At 46.4% G+C, this 17,704-nt stretch overlaps 1 protein-coding gene across 4 annotated transcripts in view; it reads right to left on the reverse strand.

Annotated features, from left to right (window-relative positions):
- Window positions 1-145: 145 nt before the first annotated feature.
- Window positions 146-17,704, reverse strand: part of EZH1 (enhancer of zeste 1 polycomb repressive complex 2 subunit) — a 31,269-nt gene continuing 13,710 nt past the window's right edge. For all 4 annotated transcript variants that reach the window (XM_043584560.1, XM_043584559.1, XM_043584558.1 and 1 more), the window contains exons 6-21: window positions 16,677-16,797; window positions 15,481-15,657; window positions 14,441-14,543; window positions 13,791-13,954; window positions 13,315-13,406; window positions 10,011-10,191; window positions 9,312-9,508; window positions 7,730-7,821; window positions 6,797-6,837; window positions 6,177-6,302; window positions 4,944-5,122; window positions 4,328-4,423; window positions 3,834-3,915; window positions 3,299-3,379; window positions 2,800-2,884; window positions 146-2,523 (exon numbers count right to left, since the gene is read on the reverse strand). In XM_043584560.1, coding sequence (XP_043440495.1) covers window positions 2,463-2,523; window positions 2,800-2,884; window positions 3,299-3,379; window positions 3,834-3,915; window positions 4,328-4,423; window positions 4,944-5,122; window positions 6,177-6,302; window positions 6,797-6,837; window positions 7,730-7,821; window positions 9,312-9,508; window positions 10,011-10,191; window positions 13,315-13,406; window positions 13,791-13,954; window positions 14,441-14,543; window positions 15,481-15,657; window positions 16,677-16,797 — 1,878 coding nt within the window. In that variant the 3' untranslated portion in view covers window positions 146-2,462. The remainder of the gene's footprint in view (window positions 2,524-2,799; window positions 2,885-3,298; window positions 3,380-3,833; window positions 3,916-4,327; window positions 4,424-4,943; window positions 5,123-6,176; window positions 6,303-6,796; window positions 6,838-7,729; window positions 7,822-9,311; window positions 9,509-10,010; window positions 10,192-13,314; window positions 13,407-13,790; window positions 13,955-14,440; window positions 14,544-15,480; window positions 15,658-16,676; window positions 16,798-17,704) is intronic.

Here is a 17,704-nt window from a genome sequence, read left to right on the forward strand (position 1 = left end):
AACCTTCCTCACCACCTGCCCCCCAACCCCAGATCTCAGTGGACCGGAGGGGATCTGAATGCTAACGCTTTAGCCCCAGCTGCCCCTGTGCTGCCATCCCTGGATCCTTCCAGCCCCAAAGTACACAAGGCAAAACTTGCCAAAATGGACTCTATCACTTTATTCAGATAAGAGGTCACAAGCCACAGGACTTTAAAGTGCGTGAAATTCACTGGCGATAAAGCCGCACATACACCAGCCTCCCCCACCCCAAGTCCCCACCACCTTGCTCCATCCATCAACCATGTCTGGGGGGAGGGGTTGAGACCCGTCATTAAACGTGGGGGACAGCAGGGAAAATAGGAATGCTGGCAGAACAGGATTATCAGTGGTCTGAAACTGGGAAGGACAGGGTTCTGCATGCTGAGGGAAGAGTGGGGTCAATCTAGCCTCTCAGTGGCTGGATGTAGTTTTTTCCCCATGATTTCCTCACAGCCAGCCCCATTTTCAGACAGACCTAACTCCTGCTTCTTCATTTGTCTCTCATTTTCCCCTATAATTTACGAGTACTTCAGAGCCCAGTCGGGCTAGAGGGCATCCCCGGTACACAACGGATACAAACCACAGCAGATGCAGATTTCGGAATGGTGGCGGGGCTGGCCGGTCAGGTGGGAAGAGGCTTCCGTCAGGAGCTGGCTGGGTGTGTGCTCAGTGCTGAGTGCATGAGTGCTCACAAGTGTGGCGCGTGGAGATGTGAGTGTGTGTGTGTGCACGTCCCACCCAAATCCCCAGGCGACGGGTTTGGCCAGAGGGAACCCCACTCCTTGCTTCGTGGGACAGCCAGTAGGGATGGAGGAAGGGAGTGGTCAGTACAGACTGAGGAAGAAAGGCTTGGATTCCCTAGAGAAAAGAGAAGCCTGCTCCCTATGCTGATATTCCCTAGGCCAGCCTGTCACTGCCACGTCCTTTTTACCCAGCACAATGCTCCTTATTCCCTGTCAGCTCAGCACGCCAGCCACAGACACAGGGCTGGCTCCTAGAGCTGGCCCCATCCTCATTCACTTCCTGTGTGTCAAGGAAGCTCCTCTTGCCTCCACCAGGAGCTGAGACAGAACGGGAGGGGAATCTTCCAACCCCCTCTCCTTCCCTTTCCCTTAGGAATGGGATTTGGGCAGGGATCCCAGAGACTTCAGTTCAAACTCCACCTCAGCTACAGACCTTCTCAAAGAAATAAAGTGCTTTGCTCTTCAAGAATCCCAGAGAGAACGGCACCATGCAGTGGCACAGGAGGTTGGCCTGCTTCTTCTCAACACTTCAAATACCCTCCGCCAGTGTGCACTTGCAAGCGTGGTGCCATCCTGAACACGTGCAACTTGGGAGCCCCTCACCCATCTCCAAACACATGCTGTCAACTCACCCTCTCCAACAGCAGGTGCTACAGACAGGAAAGTAAATCACCTTGACAACCTTCCCCCTCTCTAGTCCAGGCTTTCGCCCATCTACCCGGAAGAGATAAGCAACAGAGGCCCCATGGGCTTGGCCTCTAAAGGGAATGCAAGGCCTGAAGACGGCCTCCATACCCAGGACCAGAGCGCGCACGCCCGGCCTGGCCCGGCATACCTCCTGTGCGTCTTCAGTAGCAGCACGATGCCTGCCTGCGGTCGCCAAGCCCGAGCTTTGGAAGGAGCTGACAGGGCGCTGGCACCTGCTTTCAGGAATCTGAAAACTTATCCATCCATCTCCAGAGTACAGAGAAGGTTTCTGAAAGCCTGTTGGGCCCCAAGCTTAGCAGCTGAACTGCTGTCATCAGGATGGCTCTCGCTCTCTGTCCGTGGAAGAACGGCACTTAGCTTTCCTTCTCCCAGCATTGAATTTCTATAGTCAGAACCCACACTCCTTCAATGTGAACCCCGCCAGGAGGGAAGAGGTAGTAAGGTGACCCGTCTCCCCTCTGAATTCAGTCTGTGCCACCCGCCAGGCTTGCCTTTAACCCAGGCCACTCGTAAGCTCCAGGTACCAAACTTCACTTAGCCCATCCTCTCCGGTCCTACGACCTACCACAGAGACATAGGCTGGCGACCCAATTAGACAAGGACCCTTGACTTGGAAAGTTAGAATTACAGGCCAATGCTTGTTAGGAACTGCCCAGGTTGACTGCTGAGGCCCAAGACCTACGGAACGGACAAGAAACCACGCTGAGCCACCCACCCCCAGCCTGTGCTCTCTTCCTCCAAGGCCTGAGACGCGGTCTCCCGCTTCTACAGCTCTCTCCTGGGGAGCCCAGCCCTAGCTGCCTCTGTCTCCTCTCTCACTGAGACAGTCTGTCCCCACTGAACACAGCGGAGGCCTCGCTGCGCAGGGAGTGGGTGGGGGGTTTCTCGGTGTGGGAGACACGTAGTGCAGGAAAGTCGAGCAGCGGTGCTGTGTGCATGAGAGCAAAGACAATGCTGCTACCATAAGCGCTGGCGTGGGGCCCAGGAGGGCTAAAGGACATCAGTCTCCCGCTCGATCCCCACGTACTTGAGGGCATCAGCTTGGCTGTACCTGTCCCGGGACAGGAGGAGGAATGAGATTACTGTCAAGGCTTCTGTGACTGAACAGACAGAATCCCCTCTACTTTGCTTCCCCATCTCTCAGAGCAGTTTACAGTGCTCCCGCTTCTGGGGCAAGGCACCCGGGAGCAGAACAGAGGGAAAGACTTGACCACCACAAGACCCTCTCCTTCATCTGTATCGCCCACTTTACGCCCCCAAATCAATTCTAACAGCCACCCTTCTGCCTTCGGAGCTACCTCCCAAGGATCATTTCTGGCTGCCTCACCTGTAATCAAAGAAGAGCTCTTCACCAGCTTGAATTGCCCTTTTAGCAAAGATTCCAATGCGATGATCCCCGTTCACCATGACCACTGCAAACAGGACAAAGCCAAGGCTAGGTTCCTAGTCAGCTCCAAGCCAATAATCGGCAGGTTCTGGGCTGATTTTCTCCCAGTTCCCAGCGAAAATATAAATAAAGTGGAGTTTAAAAGCAGTCAGTAAAGACAGTTGCCTCTCTGCTTTTAGATCTGTTATTCGGGCTGGTGATGTGGGAAAAGACCTATCTTTAAAAGATTCTTGTTTGTGGGAAAATCTTTATCTTGTATTCAGTGAGAGAGCCAATTAACAAAATAGAGACGGAGACGCAGAACGATACCAGACATTAAGCATGGTTGTCTTTGGATAAAAAAATAACTCGGCAATGAAAAAAGACACATAATGGATAGAAACAATAGTAAATAAAGCATCCATCATCCACCCTACCTCCCAGGTCACTGGGAACTCACCTTTGGCATAACAGTTGGGGTTCACTGAATGGTTTGCAAATCGAATTTTGTTTCCTTTCCGGGTAGCATCTACTACAAAATCTATATAACGTAAAGAAAGATCATGGGTTCATCAGGCAAATCCACAGCTTCTCGAACCTGGTCTTAAAATCAATTAAATAGTAACAGAAATAATCCAGTGGGGGACTTTGAAGTCCAGCAGCATGCAGCATAAGAATGCAGCCTCATGTGGGCGCGTTCCCTTTGGGTCCCCCCATTTTGCTGGAATTACAGATCCCCTCTTCCCATCTACTGGGTAGGGAGATTTCTCAGGTGTAAGTGCTCAGTGCTCCGATTATAAACACAACCCAGAAACGCGGGTTCTCCCAAAGCAAGTGAACTGTGGCTCGTGGTGTCTTGAGGTTCAACGTCCCCACCTTCCTCTGCGCATCTGCTGGAGAAATCACAGCTGATCTGAACGTGGACTACAGCAAGGGCAATCCGGTAGAGAGACGTGCCTGAGACCACCATGGGGCAAGAGAAAGAGACTCCTTACCATTGTTGAGGTTGAAGAGGAAGCTGGACATGTATTTGTCATAGACCTTCCCCCGTCGATCAGCCTCGTCTTGAGAGATAAGCTGCAAAGACAGATAAGGAACAATCGGGGGATAAGGCTGTCTGCTCAGGGCATGGTACCCTGCCCTCAGAAAGGACTGGGAGGGGGCACTGTCACACACACACGCTTGATGAGAGTCACAGGAGACAGAGCTCAAGTTACTGTATTCTATCTAAGCCCCTCCAGGCTGACCAGTATTAAGACTGAAGAGCATTCCCCGCCCACCCCTTTGTGTGGCCTGAATTGGCAAAGACTTTAAGAAGAGTGGTTTATCTCAGGATTGCAAACACTTCTGTGGGATCCCCTAAGAAGCCACACGGGAACTCAGCTGAGTTATTTAGAGAGTAAGTCACAGAAGTGTGGCCCACAGAAAATCAGGGTTTCTCATCAGTATCTCCCCAGAAAGGAATGTGGTCCAAACCGATAGCACTCACCTCACCACAGTATTCAGAAATGAATTCGTTCTTTTGCACAGACTCCTTAATGAAGGTGCCCCATCCGGCCACATCTGAGGGGGCCAGCAGCAGGTGCTGGGGAAGAGGGAGTCAAACCTCAGACTACAGGGCATGTGTGAGTGGGCGGTGTGTGTACTGGATGTGCACGTGTGCAGGGGGTGGGCAGGGTGGAAAGAACTAGCAACTGTTAAGAGGATCTGAAAACAGAAAAAGGTCTAAGCCATTCTGTTCTGGGGAGAGGCAAAACAGCAAAGGGAGGTGAGGAAAGGAAACATGACACCTCCTCCTCTAGGCCCGGGGACCTCCTGGACCTGAGTCGCTAGGGAGTCACTGCTACGGGTCAAGTACAAACAGACAACATCCATGATGCGTCCATCCTCTCTGCTCCTCTTAGTCTGGCCAGGTCAGGGGTCACTTTCCTAACTCCTCACCGGGACAGCAAACTTTCTTTATCTCAGTACGTGTGTGTCCTTTAGGATTTACCAAGCCCTTTCATGTAGAAACCCCCTAAGGGACCCATGGAAAGAGGCTGCCGGGGAATACTCAGTCTTTTCCCCTCCACCATCTGGCTCGCAGTCCTAAGAAAAGCCCTCACCTTCTTGAGGCCTCGCTGGATGCTGCAGTTTTTGCAGGAAACCACCTTGCAGTCCCAGTGCTCCGAGGCCCCGCAGGTGAGGCACAGGTCGGGGTCGCACTCTCGCACTGCCAGGTAGCAGGGACACTGCTTGGTATTACACTGGGTCTTACAGCGACAGCCAGGGAAACGATTCTGACCTGGGGAGGAGGAGAGGGGCGGAGGGAGGGGTGGGTTAGGAAAAGTAGCAGACTAAGCTGGCGCTCAGGTCCGACTCAGGGGTCAGCAAAGAAGTACATGTGATGTGTTCAGGGAGATCTGGCAAGTAGGAGAGAAGCTGCCTTGCTTCGTATAGTCAATTTTTTGTTTGTTTGTTTGCTCTCTTTCCTGAGAAAGTGGAGTGCCTCCCAACATTCATGCCTGGGAGTCAAAAAAAAGCAAGTTTGACTATGGAGATGTGTTTCCTAGAGATTCCTCAACAGTGCTCTTCCTTCCTCTTGTTGGTGTAATTTGGAAGGGAGGTGGTTAGGGGCCCAGAGAAAATGAAATCAGTGCTTTTCACTGGTAAATCATCACCATCAAAACAAGAATCATTTTGAGAACAGAATGCATCCGTTCTATGCCACCCTCCTCCACCCACTGCCCTCCCCAGCACAAGCACCTCTCTTCTGTGGCTAAGATTGATATCTGCTATGGGTTAGGAGGTATTTCCAGCACAACTGCCTGGGCACCTAGTTCTGCAGGCTCTGGAGGCTGCTATTGAACTTCTCAGCCTTGAGTGGGGAAGGGCGCAGTGTGATAAGAAGTCAAAGAGAAGCATGTTTAGCCTTTATCTTACTTCTGCTGACATCCAGACTGACCTGACAGTAAAACTCCGGATACTAAACTAAGATGGGCATACGCAGTGTTGTAACCTGTGCATGTTGTAAAACAACACTTAAAAAAGGAGGTCTGTGACAGCACCTTAAGGGAAAAAATTCCCACGTTTCTGAATTCTTCTCTGCAAGGTAAAGATGGGAATGTTTCTGATTTCTGTATAGTTGTTGCTTTTAGAATCAAACACCTATGGGTTTTTAAAACAATGACTTTTCCAGATCTTAAGGATCTTGTCTCCTCTGCAGAATGCTTAGAACACGGCAAAGAGGACATCAGAAGGCCCAGGGGCAGCAAGGGGCGTGGGCGAGGAGGGAAACCTGGGGTGCACGGTGGCTGACTGTTTCGGGAGGACCACAGGGGAAAACAGTGGAAACTTACAGTCCGGGTTGCACTGGCAGAACTTCTCACAGAAATTCTGCGTCATGATGCAGGGGCAGGTGCTGTCACAGGGGCGGTCTGGATGGTCGCAGGGCTGGTAGTTATACACTTGAGTGGAAGAGTTATCTAGGAGAGAAAAGAGTAGACCAGGACACTGCTGTGCCCGGGGCCCCTTACCGCCCTCCCTCCCACCTGCCCGATCGTCTCGACTGGAGGAGGCTGTCCCAGTCATGATCTTGGACACACGTTTTAGCACCTGAAGTGAGAAGCCATCAGAGATGATGGTTGTTTGTCAGCTACAACGGGGTGATTTGCCTTGTGGGGAGAGTGTGGAAATGGTCTGGGACTATAGGGCAGCCCATTCCAAACACTAAGCGAAGTCTGGAACCTGGCAGATGGCGCGCTATGAAAGTCAGAGACCACAAGGCTCCTAGCTCTACCTCCTAAGAGGTGCGCTCAGCTGCAGTGAGAAGCTGAGCTGTTCTCAGCTGCTGCAGAGAAATCTGCCATCTGCGGAAGCAGTACAGGGTCAACAAGAGCGGCTGTAGGTGGGGCGGGCGGGTGACCACAGGGGTGAGACCTCACGCTGAACTGCCGAAGAGCACCCTGGTGCAACTTACCTTTCTTCAGCTGAATTTTCCTGCAGTGTGCAGCCCACAACCTGGAAAAGAGAGGCGGATGGGCCTGGGTCATGGCTCTGCACATTTGGGTAAATAACAACATGGCCTGCTTTGAGGGACTGTGGTTCGATCACCAGGGAGGATCCTCCCCGAATCCTTCCACCAGAGGCCCCTATCCTGCTAGATGGAAGCCGGAGTTCATCTGGAGTCCAGCTGGTCTATGCTTCAAGATTTAAATATAAAACAAACAAAGATGCATAAAAAACAAACACAAAACCCAACCCTCTGTGTCTATTATGACGCTATTGTTTCTCCCTCTCCCCCCTCCCTCCCTCCTTCTCTTTGGGGAGGTGGAGATGTGGAAGAATTGCAGGATGGGGAGGTGGGAACTTTTCAGGAATCTGCTGACTGAACAAACCGAGAGGCAGAAGCCACAGGGACTTCCTTCTATATCTAGAATTGGTGTCAGTTCCTTCCTTGAGTAGGTGATAGTCATTAGGGAACCGAGGCAGGCAGAATGTTGAATTAAAAAAAAACCCTTCCAACCCTTAGCAAAGGCTAGCTAAAAGACGGTGTTATTGTGCAACTTAGAAAAAACAATACAAGAGCCAAAAGGAAAAACTCTGGTCAGAGTTGAGAAGTGAGAACAGTGGTCACCAACCACCCAATGAGGAGAAATGGCCTCAGGGCGGAGCCACGAGGCCAGCTCTCACCCTACTGGCCAGGAGCTTAAAGGGACGGCAGACGGTTATCTCCCAGTCCACAGCATCTAGGGATGGGAGAAGGAAGGGCTGGTCCAAGTCACAGACCCACAGGGAGCACTGAGAAGGCTGGCCCTCAGTTGTGCAATGCTAAACTCAAGAGGGAGGCAGTTGGGAAGTCCAAGGGGAGGTCAGAGCACAGGGAACAGAAAGTCCTTTGTCCAACCCTTGCCTGTGCTTTCTTTTCTTCTTCTGCGACGGGTTCATGAGCTCATCTGTTGGCAGCTTCAGGATAAGTGATTCTTTGACTGCAAACTGAAAGACCTGGAAGAGAAATCCAACAGGACTTGTCACTCCTTCTTGAGCCAGGTGGTCAGATAAGTGAGCCAGCCAGGCGCTGGGCTTGGGAGCATTCTGGAGAGCTCGAGGGCGGCTGACTGAGCATCTCTTCAATGGGGGGCGGGGGGAGGGGCACAGAGTGGGACTGAGATATCAGATCACTGGCCCTGGCATCCTGACATCAATTCTTAACTATTTATCCTGACTCTAGAAAAGAGAAATACTGAGCACAGTTACAGCTCTCCTGGTCAGTAGCTTTTATCTACACCTTTACCTACCAAGCCCTGAATGGAATGATTCTTACCAACATTATCTGTCTCTTCTAAGGAAGGGCAACTTTGGGTCCCTTGCATAACCGAGTGTAAGACAGGCTAAGCGCTAGCTCCCTCTGTTGGTATGAAGAGGCCAGACCCTTGTCTATTTTCATAGGCCAGCATTTCTGGAAGACTGGTTCGCTGCCAACATGCTTCTTCCCTGATAGCGTTCGTTTTTGGCTTTTTTTGGGTTTTTTTTTTCTCTCCTTTTTGGCTACAGGCCCTCTTGAGATTCCATGAAAACTACAAATCTTCTTCTCAGGAAAATACAGGCAAAATTGTTTTGCCCACAATTCTGTAGATTTTCAGGTTAAGAACCTTTGCCTCAAGGAAATAGGCAATGAGCTCCAAATGAAAGGGCACTTCCATTCATGGTTCTAGTGCATGTTCTAAGTAGAGGCGTCATGAAGAAGAGGCCACAGAGACTCCTCCTGAAGTCAGGCTGCTAAGCAGCATGGCTCAGCTCGAGCATTCCTTTCTTATTGGATCGGCCCTAACACCCAACTGCTCCCTGAACCCTGTTCTTTAGTCTGTCTTGTCACTGCAGTCAGGCGGAGACTGATTGGGACATCAGGTCCCACGGCCTCCAAGCATCAGTGGCTGCTACCAAATTGTGATTCTAGTAACGGCCTGAGTGAGCAGGGTGAGGTCCAGGCCCAGCTGCTGGGGGTGGCAATTAGAAAAGCTAGCGATAGAACATCTGGAGAAGAAAGCAACCGAGGAGACTGACAGAGGGGGTGACCGCGGCAGCTACAGAAGCAGGAGCAGGCCAGATGAGAAGATCCCCAGAAAGACCTGGGGGTCCCTTTAGGAAAGGGGTACACATTTAGAAAGAAAGGCAGGAACCAAAAACAAACAACAACAACAACAACAAAAAGCTAAGAGAGGGCAGAAACACCCAGAAGAGTCAGATAGTGGCTAGAGACAGAAATGAGAATTCAGCAAGGAGGAGACCAGATTCCCCAAGCATAGCTAGGCCTGGCATCTGCAGAAACAGTCCCATGTTTGGGGAACCCGCCTCGTGGCTCAGAAGCACCTGCTCATGAGGGACTGAGCCTAAGACAGCTCCTTTTGAGACAGGCCACACAAGATGGCAAAAGGGCTGACAGAGCAGTGGATGAAAGGAGGGCCCTGCCTGTCCCAGCTCCTCTCCGAGAGTACCTGCTTGCACGTCTTAGTTCCCAGAAGTCTGGCTATGGAACAGAAGTTGTTGAAGTAGGTGCCATGAAACACTCGAAAGAGAGATTCCTCAGCCCCAGTCCATTCCACAGGCTCCGAGGGTGCTTCCACTACACAGAGCTGAGGGGGGGCCGGACTAGCCTTCTGCTTTGTGGGGGTCTGGCAGCGAGAGTTGGCCTCTAAGAGAGGAGGAGATGCGAGCAACAGGAGGAGAGAGAATGCAGTTGTCATCAGTCATTTGCCATATACTCCGAAGTACATCATTCTGCTTTAAATGGCAGAATAGTTAGGAATCAAAATATTCCCTGTCTCTACTGCCAACAGGCGAAGCCATAGAAAGGACTAACCATCTTTAGGGGTGCCTGGGTGGCTCAACTGGTCAAGTGCCCGACCCTTAATTTCGGTTCAGGTCATTATCTCATGGTGCAAGAGTTCAAGCCCTGCATCAGGCTCTGCACTGAGAGCATGGAGCCTGTTTGGGATTCTCTCTTTCTCTCTCTCTCTCTCTCTCTCTGCCCCTCCCCACCTCTCTCTCAAAATAAATAAATAAACTTTAAAAAAAAAAAAAAAAAGGAAGAACTAACCATGTTAAAAAAGTAGTAACGTTAAGTGTTAGGCAGTGATCCTGCGTTTCCCAGAGGCCTTGCATAGGAAGAAAGGATCGCTTTCTGTTCAGTGTACCTGAAGAACTGGAGGCCCAGTCATTGCCTGTATCCCTGTCACTGTCCCCTTCTTTAGTCTCAGCCACAGCAGAGGCTGAAGTGTTGGAGCAGGAAGCACTGACCATGTGGTGCCTTCGTCGGCGACGCCCGGAGCACTTAGAGCGAGGGTTGTGGAGCATGGCGTACTCCTTCGCTCCTTCCTGCAATGTACACGTTACAGGTGGGAGACAGGAACAGGCCCAGGGTCGCCATATTGATCCCATCATTACAAACCCCCTTCTTCAACGCCTGTGCTTACGTGCAATGACACTGTCTATGTTTTGCTCTGTGCTATGTAAGTGTGACTGTGTAAGAGCTGCTTAACCAGCATTCTAAAACTTACAAATTTATACCTCTTCACAGAAGAGCTGCCTTGTAAAGTAATATTAAAACAGATATAATCTGTGCATCTTCAACTTTCCAGTGAGTTGCGTCTAAAACTCATTTGCATGTTAGCTGTTTGGAATTTGAGAACACATTCTCCTGTGGAAGAGGAAATGAGGTTCAGAGAGGAAGGGACCTGCTCGAGCATAGGTAGCTAACTGTTCCAGAATGGGTACAGAATGAGGGCTCCCCATCCCCTGGCCACACTGTTTTTTTCATTCTACTTGCACTGCTTCTGTTTCAATAATAAAATATGCAGTCCCTAAATTGGTCCAATATCACTACTTACTTCTCCCAAGTCAGTTTATTAGACTTGGAAGAATACTGCTTCATTACTTTATAGCTATGCTTTATTTAAAAAAAAAAAAGACCCAATAACTATCACGCAACTTGATCATCTACCTTCTCACCAGACCTGGTTCCCAAACACTTCTAGCCGTTTCTGAAAACTAAATCTACGTGCAAAGGATAAAGGTTTGCCATTACTAAGGATATTCAGACTAATATCCTGTAGGCCCTAAAGGAAATTCCAAAAGTGAAGTTTTAAAATTAACTGAATGTGCTCATCCTACAATGTGATGTACACAGCATCACTTACAATGTATTCGTGATCAAAAGATTTGACATAAATATAACTAAGGCTCCAGAGCTAATTCTAGTTCATGGGAAATAGAGGATACGAAAACAAGTTCAGTAACACCAGAAGAAAACCACAAATTCAGAATTTGGGACAGTATCCTACTAGAGACAATGAGCCTGGATTTTTCAAAAAGGAAAAAAAATGGTGTGATTACTTGACACTAAAGGAGACTGAAAAGACATAATAACCAAATATGATGTATGACTGGATGACCTTGGTTAAAAAAAAAAAAAAAAAAACCCAAACCCAGCTACTCTTGGTACAGCTGAAAAAATTTAAATATGGAACTGACAGATGATATTATTAAATTCTCTGAATTTTTTTTAGGTGTAATAATGTGGTTATATAAGAGAATGTCTGTATTTTTAGGAAGTGCATGCTGAAATACTTAGCAAACAAGTATCTCAATGTCTGCAACTTATTTTCAAATTGCTCAGCAAAAGATATGCATATACAAATAGAGGGACGAAGCAAATATGGAAAAACTATCATTAAATCTAAGAAGATATCTTTCACCTTCCTTCCATGATCGAGATTGAGGGAAAAACAGTCCAGCATTATGTGTGAAACATGCACTGATTTCTAAAAAGCAATAAAAGAAAAACTGTGCACAGACAGTTCTGTAAGTTAAACACACACACACATAGACATACATTTTGGGCAGTGACAGCATCTTTTGAAACATGTACAGGGTCTCAGGGTAATTGCTGTGAGAAAGACAACGTCTTTTTACTTATATAAATGCTGGTGTTGGGGCGTCTGGGCGGCTCAGTCTTCAGCTCAGGTCATGATCTCAAGGTTCGTAGGTTTGAGCCCCACATCGGGCTCTGTGCTGACAGCCTGGAGCCTGCTTTGGATTCTGTGTTTCCCTCTCTCTGCCCTGCCCCTGCTTGCACTCTGTGTGTGTCTCTCTCTCAAAAAAATAAACAGTAAAAAGTAAATAAAAATAAGGGGCTCCTGGGTGTCTCAGTAGGTTAAGCGTCCATCTTCGGCTCAGGTCATGATCTCGCACTTTGTGTTTCGAGCACCCCGTCAGGCTCTGTGCTGACAGCTCAGAGCCTAGAGCCTGCTATGGATTCTGTGTCTCCTTCTCTGCCCCGCCCCCACTCACACTCTGTCTCTCTCTCTCTCAAAAATAAGTAAACATTAAAGAAAAAAAAAAACGCTCTTTAAAAATATATATATAAGAATAAAAAAATAAATGCTGGTGTTGATATAACACAGTGTAATTTTTTTAAGTGTGGAATAACTTAAAAAGTATGGACTCCGGAGCTAGACCAGAGCTTGAATTTCATTACTGCCAAAGCACTGACATTAACAAATCTTGGACAAAATATGTAGCTTCTATAACCCATAGTTTCTCCACCTCAGGATGTTGTCCGTAAGCAAGAATGTAAGATAATATATGTTAAGGGCCAGCATGCTACTTGGCACACAGGAAGGAGTCGACCCATATAGGGGAAAAAGTAGAGAAAGTCTGTTTACTCTTTTGCTATTATCACATGGCTCATTTTCCAGATGTATACCCAGGGGCACTTTTTACCATCTTTTCTTCTATTATCCCACTAAAGATGGTCCCAAAGGCACTTGGCTCTATAACCTATTTTTAATTGGTAGCAGAAATCAAGGTATTTCATTCTTTACCTAAGCTCACTGTAGTGTGCAGAAAGCAAAACTGTGTCTTTGGCTGGTGCAAGTGAACCTATTCCCTTCTCGTTCTAAGTGTACTGCCTTCCCACACGAATGCAGGAGAATTTATGCTGCCGCATAAAGTCTGTCCATCAGGGAAGGGCCCATCTGGCTGTTTACCTTACAATAAGACATGGGTGCTTTCGTGTGTTATTTCTCGTATGTTTCTATGCATTTAAAAGAAGACAGCAAAGAAAATGCCGTTACAGATACACACATGCCCTCCTCACGCCACGAGACTAATTTCATAGTCCTTAGTACTTGGGAGCTCCTTAAGAGCAGAAGTCCTGTTTTATTTGTGCTTTGTGACCCCCCAGAGTGCTACATACTGGCTCATCTGGTTTGTATTCCCAGGAGCAGAAAACTGAAGGGCCATTTCCTGCTCAATTTTCAACAGATTTAACAATGGCAGAACAGTTTAAGAACGTATCAGCAAGGAGTGACTGGCTCGTTCAGTTGGCGGAGCGTGCAACTCTTGATCTAAGGGTCATGAGTTGGAGTGCCAGGTTGGATGTAGAGATTAGTTAAATAAATAAAACTTTAAAAAAAAAAAAAAAAAAAAAGAACATACCAGCAAAAGGAAGCAGTCTGTGCCACATGGTTCTGGTTCAATCTTGATCTCTTTGTTCTTGCGTTTATATACATTAGGGGTGGCGTGAAAAGCTGGAAAACACAAAACTGTCCTGTTTCCAATGGTTCATCCACTTGGCAGGATGGGGAAGAACAAAATCCAATTAAGGAGCCATGGTGGGAAAATTTAGATATAAACAGCTACCATCAAGGTGTGCAAAATGTAATCATTTCTGACATCAACACAACCCTTTCAAAGCTAACAGGTGCTCAGGGACTCGTATGTTGCTGGTTATTCTGTCCTGACCATGCGAAACACATTGCACCGCAACGGTACAAGTGAATAGAGAACCCGCCCTTTGTAAAACCAGCGTCAGGTCAGAAGCCAGGAACTCTGTATGATTAACTAAAATAAACAGAAGGACGCAGTGGTTGGGGATGGAGAACAGGAGAGTATTTCAGAGTAGCCCCACTCACGGTGAAGGAAGCAGTCGTATTTGAAGCAGCGTCGGCAAAAAAGCGTGTGGAAGGAGTGCAGAGACTGCTCCCGCTGCACGGACTTGGCGTTGGGGCCGTCGATGTTGGGTGTGCACTGAGGGGGAAGCGCATTGGGGTCTGACATCTCCGTCAGCTCCCGGTACCTATTTTTAAAAAGAGAGAGAAGAATTCCTTCCAAGGAAACGTCTTCACTGAGAGAGTACAGATCGCGCACTGACAGTCATCCAGGTACGGTCGGCCAAGGGAGCATGGGAGCTTTTTTACGGGGCTTGCTGATGGCAGGGTGGCGTATACCTAAGTGGGTGCGCCACTGCACCTGTGCTGGGCTGGGCACATGTCTGCAAGCAAAGAGAGAGACAGATTTGGAAAGTATGGCGCTGGAGTAACTCTCCAGAAAAATGCAGAATTTTAGAAGTTCGCTGCCCGAAATTACTTCAAAGCCAATGAACAATGCCCTTTAATATGGGAACGGGTATTTAGAGGTAAGCAAATGAAGTAGGAAACAATCAGAAGTGTGAGCAAATCATAGCACACTTACCAGAAACAAGGTTTTTTATTAACCAAATTTAGGCTTGAATAAAAGTTTGCTTGAGCGCTCTACATGGCCTGAGTGGAACGGCCTTCCCTACCTCTCCTTCATGTCATCCGGGACACCGTTCTCAGGGAACATCGAGGCAATTGCACTGAAGATCATGTCGTTTGGGAACTGTTTCTTGGAACTCTTTTTGTTGCCTGAGTTGGAAATGACAAAGAGCTCCTGAGCTATCATCAAGGATGCAAACAAAGCTGTTTGGTCATTTTCCCTCTGTCACAGCATTTTGATTACAGTTGCTTTGCTAACCCAACCGCTGACTGTTTAGGAACACATAAAGAAAGTCAATGCTACCTGGGTTTCTCTAATAGGTTACCAGTAATAAGGAAATCAGCGTCATCTATACATTAATGACAAAATCCACATTCCAAGAGAGAATCTAGAGGGGAAAACAGGAGTTTTCATGGAGAGATGTGGATATTGAAGAATGCCATCATAATGATGAGGCTGAAGAACAAGACTGATGTTACAGCTTTGTTGTAACAAGACAGAGACACTATGTCTCTGGACGTATAGTATAAGTAAGTACCATGGCACATAATTAAACATTAAGTTAATTAAATATTAACAACATGGAAAAATGCTTACGAGAGAAGATCAAATAAAAAGGGATGTAAAATTGTGTATGTGTGTGTATCTGTAGCATGATCCCATTTCACATAATGCATATAAAACACGTTGTTTTGTATGTGTACTTTTTTTTATTATATATGTACTTTTAAAAACTTGAGACACAGTTGACATACAACATCATATTCGTTTTAGGTATGTGTATGTGTATATTCTGTGTGTGTGTGTGTGTGTGGATACACACACGCACACATACACACACACACACACACACACACACACATTTTTTAGGTCTAGAAGAAAACATTAATGCCGGTTATTCCTAGGTAGTAAAATTATAGGATAATTATATTTTCTTCTTTATAATTTTCCATGTCTCCCAAACACACTACTCTGTTTCCTTCAGAGTGAACCAAGTGAGAAGCACCAGCAGCCTTTAATAATCAACAAACCTTTCTGTTTCTCCCTTTTTCCCTCTCCCTGTCACTTTCAGAATGGAATATTTACCTTCAAGAGCGTGTCGTTTTCTCTTTCTTGTCACTGGCAGATCTTCTTTGCTGTCATCTTGCTTCCCATCTGAGGTGTCATTGTGCCCTTCCTCCTCTTCATCTGAGTATTGATTCAGAGCATCTACCAACTCCAGGAAAACAGCATCACTAATCAGAACAGATCCAGGGATCATCTCTAAAACATAAAGATTAGATGGCTGAGCTGTGGTCATTTCATGTTCCCTTAGTCCTCCTAGGAAGGTTTTCTCGTATTCACTCCTGAAGTACAACTTACGTTATATAACGTAGGTACATTTTTATATGAACAGTCAGGAAATTACAATACTTTGATTGGCTCTTACAGCTGCAACAATCAAGCTGGCTAGAGTGGCAAATCCAGTTATATAGGCTTCACTCTAACTGGGATAGTTCACTTCCTCAGTCACAGATCAACCTGTATTTATGGTCCAAAATCTCACAAAGGTGTACAAGCAATACAAGTGGGACAGGAAAAGAATGATAACATGAAAATTTACTTGGTTTTGCTGCTGATGGGTTGCCAGTGACGTCTTTGAGTCAAAAGACAGCATTATCTTCTTAAAATCATACTCTGTGGGGTTACACTAACAACTTAGGATAAAGTCTTTGAACACTAGGGGGCGCAGTAGATAAATAATGCATTTTCAACAGTACCCACAACTGTCCAAAGAGCTGGTGAGGCTATTGGTCTGTAAAGCCATAGGGAGTCTCTCCCCATCTTCCCACTTACACACTGGCAGCCTTTTCTAGAACTACAACTAAATCCAAATGACTCGCTTTTAGGAAAGTCAGAATGTTACAATTTCTGGGAGATCTAAGATATATCTGGATCAAAGTAGGACAGAGAGATTATGCTCATTGCCATTCTCAGAGAAAGAGAAATGAAGAACAAAATGGCTTTGGATGGATTTATGGAAAACTCCTAAGATCATACTTCTTTGTGCACTACACCATCTCCTCAGCCACTGATTACTACATATATAAAAATCCTTTTATGTCGCAACAACTTTTACAATTTAACTGGGGACATTTTTAATATAAAATGTTTAGTCCCAGCAATCGAAATATTCTTCAGTGTGTACACCGTGAGGTAGCAAATAAAAGCGAGATGATGATGTACCAAAGAAGGGGCACCATTTTAATAAAGTTTTCTCCCAAAGATCCCAGTACCACTACCTTCTTCACCGTGGACTTTCCCATCATAGTTATTGATGAGCTCCTCAATGAACGTCTCATCTTCTTCTTTCACCTCATCTCCCATGTAGGGAATATTGCACAAAACTGTCTCATCTTCTACCTGAAATCAAACCAGATGTGATTCATTCCATGAATTCGCTAGGCAGCTCCTCTTTCCTGTTTAATAGAATCTTTGCTGGGCCTTTTTTGATGCTTGAATTTCCTGAAAACACCTTTGGTTACAGAGTTTCCTGCATTTTTAAAGGCTGGCCATTCTGTGTTGCCAACAAAACTTGAAACGGAAGGGGGCAATGCTGCTCTTAGGGAAAAAAGTCAGTTTAACTACTTAAGGATATTAACTACCAAATGTTTAGCCTAGTACTGACAATGATATTTCCAACAACATTTAGAATTTGCCAGCACATTTATTTTTCACAGTGATTCCATCTATTATCTACAAAACATCATCGTAAAATAGGTACAAATATCACTTAAACAATAGTCTAAAAAGTCTTCAATTCTAATTCTTATCATAAGTAGAGATACATAAATGAAAAGGAAGGCTTCCAAGAGTATAATCTGCAATATAACCAGAATATTCAGAACAGAACCTGAGCAACCACAGAGTTTATGGGTAGTCTCTTATACATACTAGGACTAAACTCCCATAATCATAATAAAAAATTATGATTACAACTCAGGTCGATCACATTCAATGGGAACCTAAAGTCAACTGCAGTATGAGCTATGAATATTTCCCGGCTAAAGAAAATACTAATGGATTTTTGTTATTGTTGTTGTTCAGCAGAAAGCACAGCCATTCTTAATTCCCCAAGTAGTAAGTAAAATTACTGTGAAGTTTTATTCTAAGAGAGGATTCCCTTCTGTAAACCTATATCCTATTCCTGCTGTCACCAGGCAGATGATAAGCAATGCCAGTATTTAGACAGGACTGATTATCAGAACCAAAACTAACCCGAGCAGGAGTCAGCATAAAGGCCCAGATGTAAGGCTCTTGAATCCATGTG

The sequence above is a fragment of the Prionailurus bengalensis genome, chromosome E1, assembly GCF_016509475.1.
Source record: "Prionailurus bengalensis isolate Pbe53 chromosome E1, Fcat_Pben_1.1_paternal_pri, whole genome shotgun sequence".
In the NCBI taxonomy this organism is placed as follows: domain Eukaryota; kingdom Metazoa; phylum Chordata; class Mammalia; order Carnivora; family Felidae; genus Prionailurus; species Prionailurus bengalensis.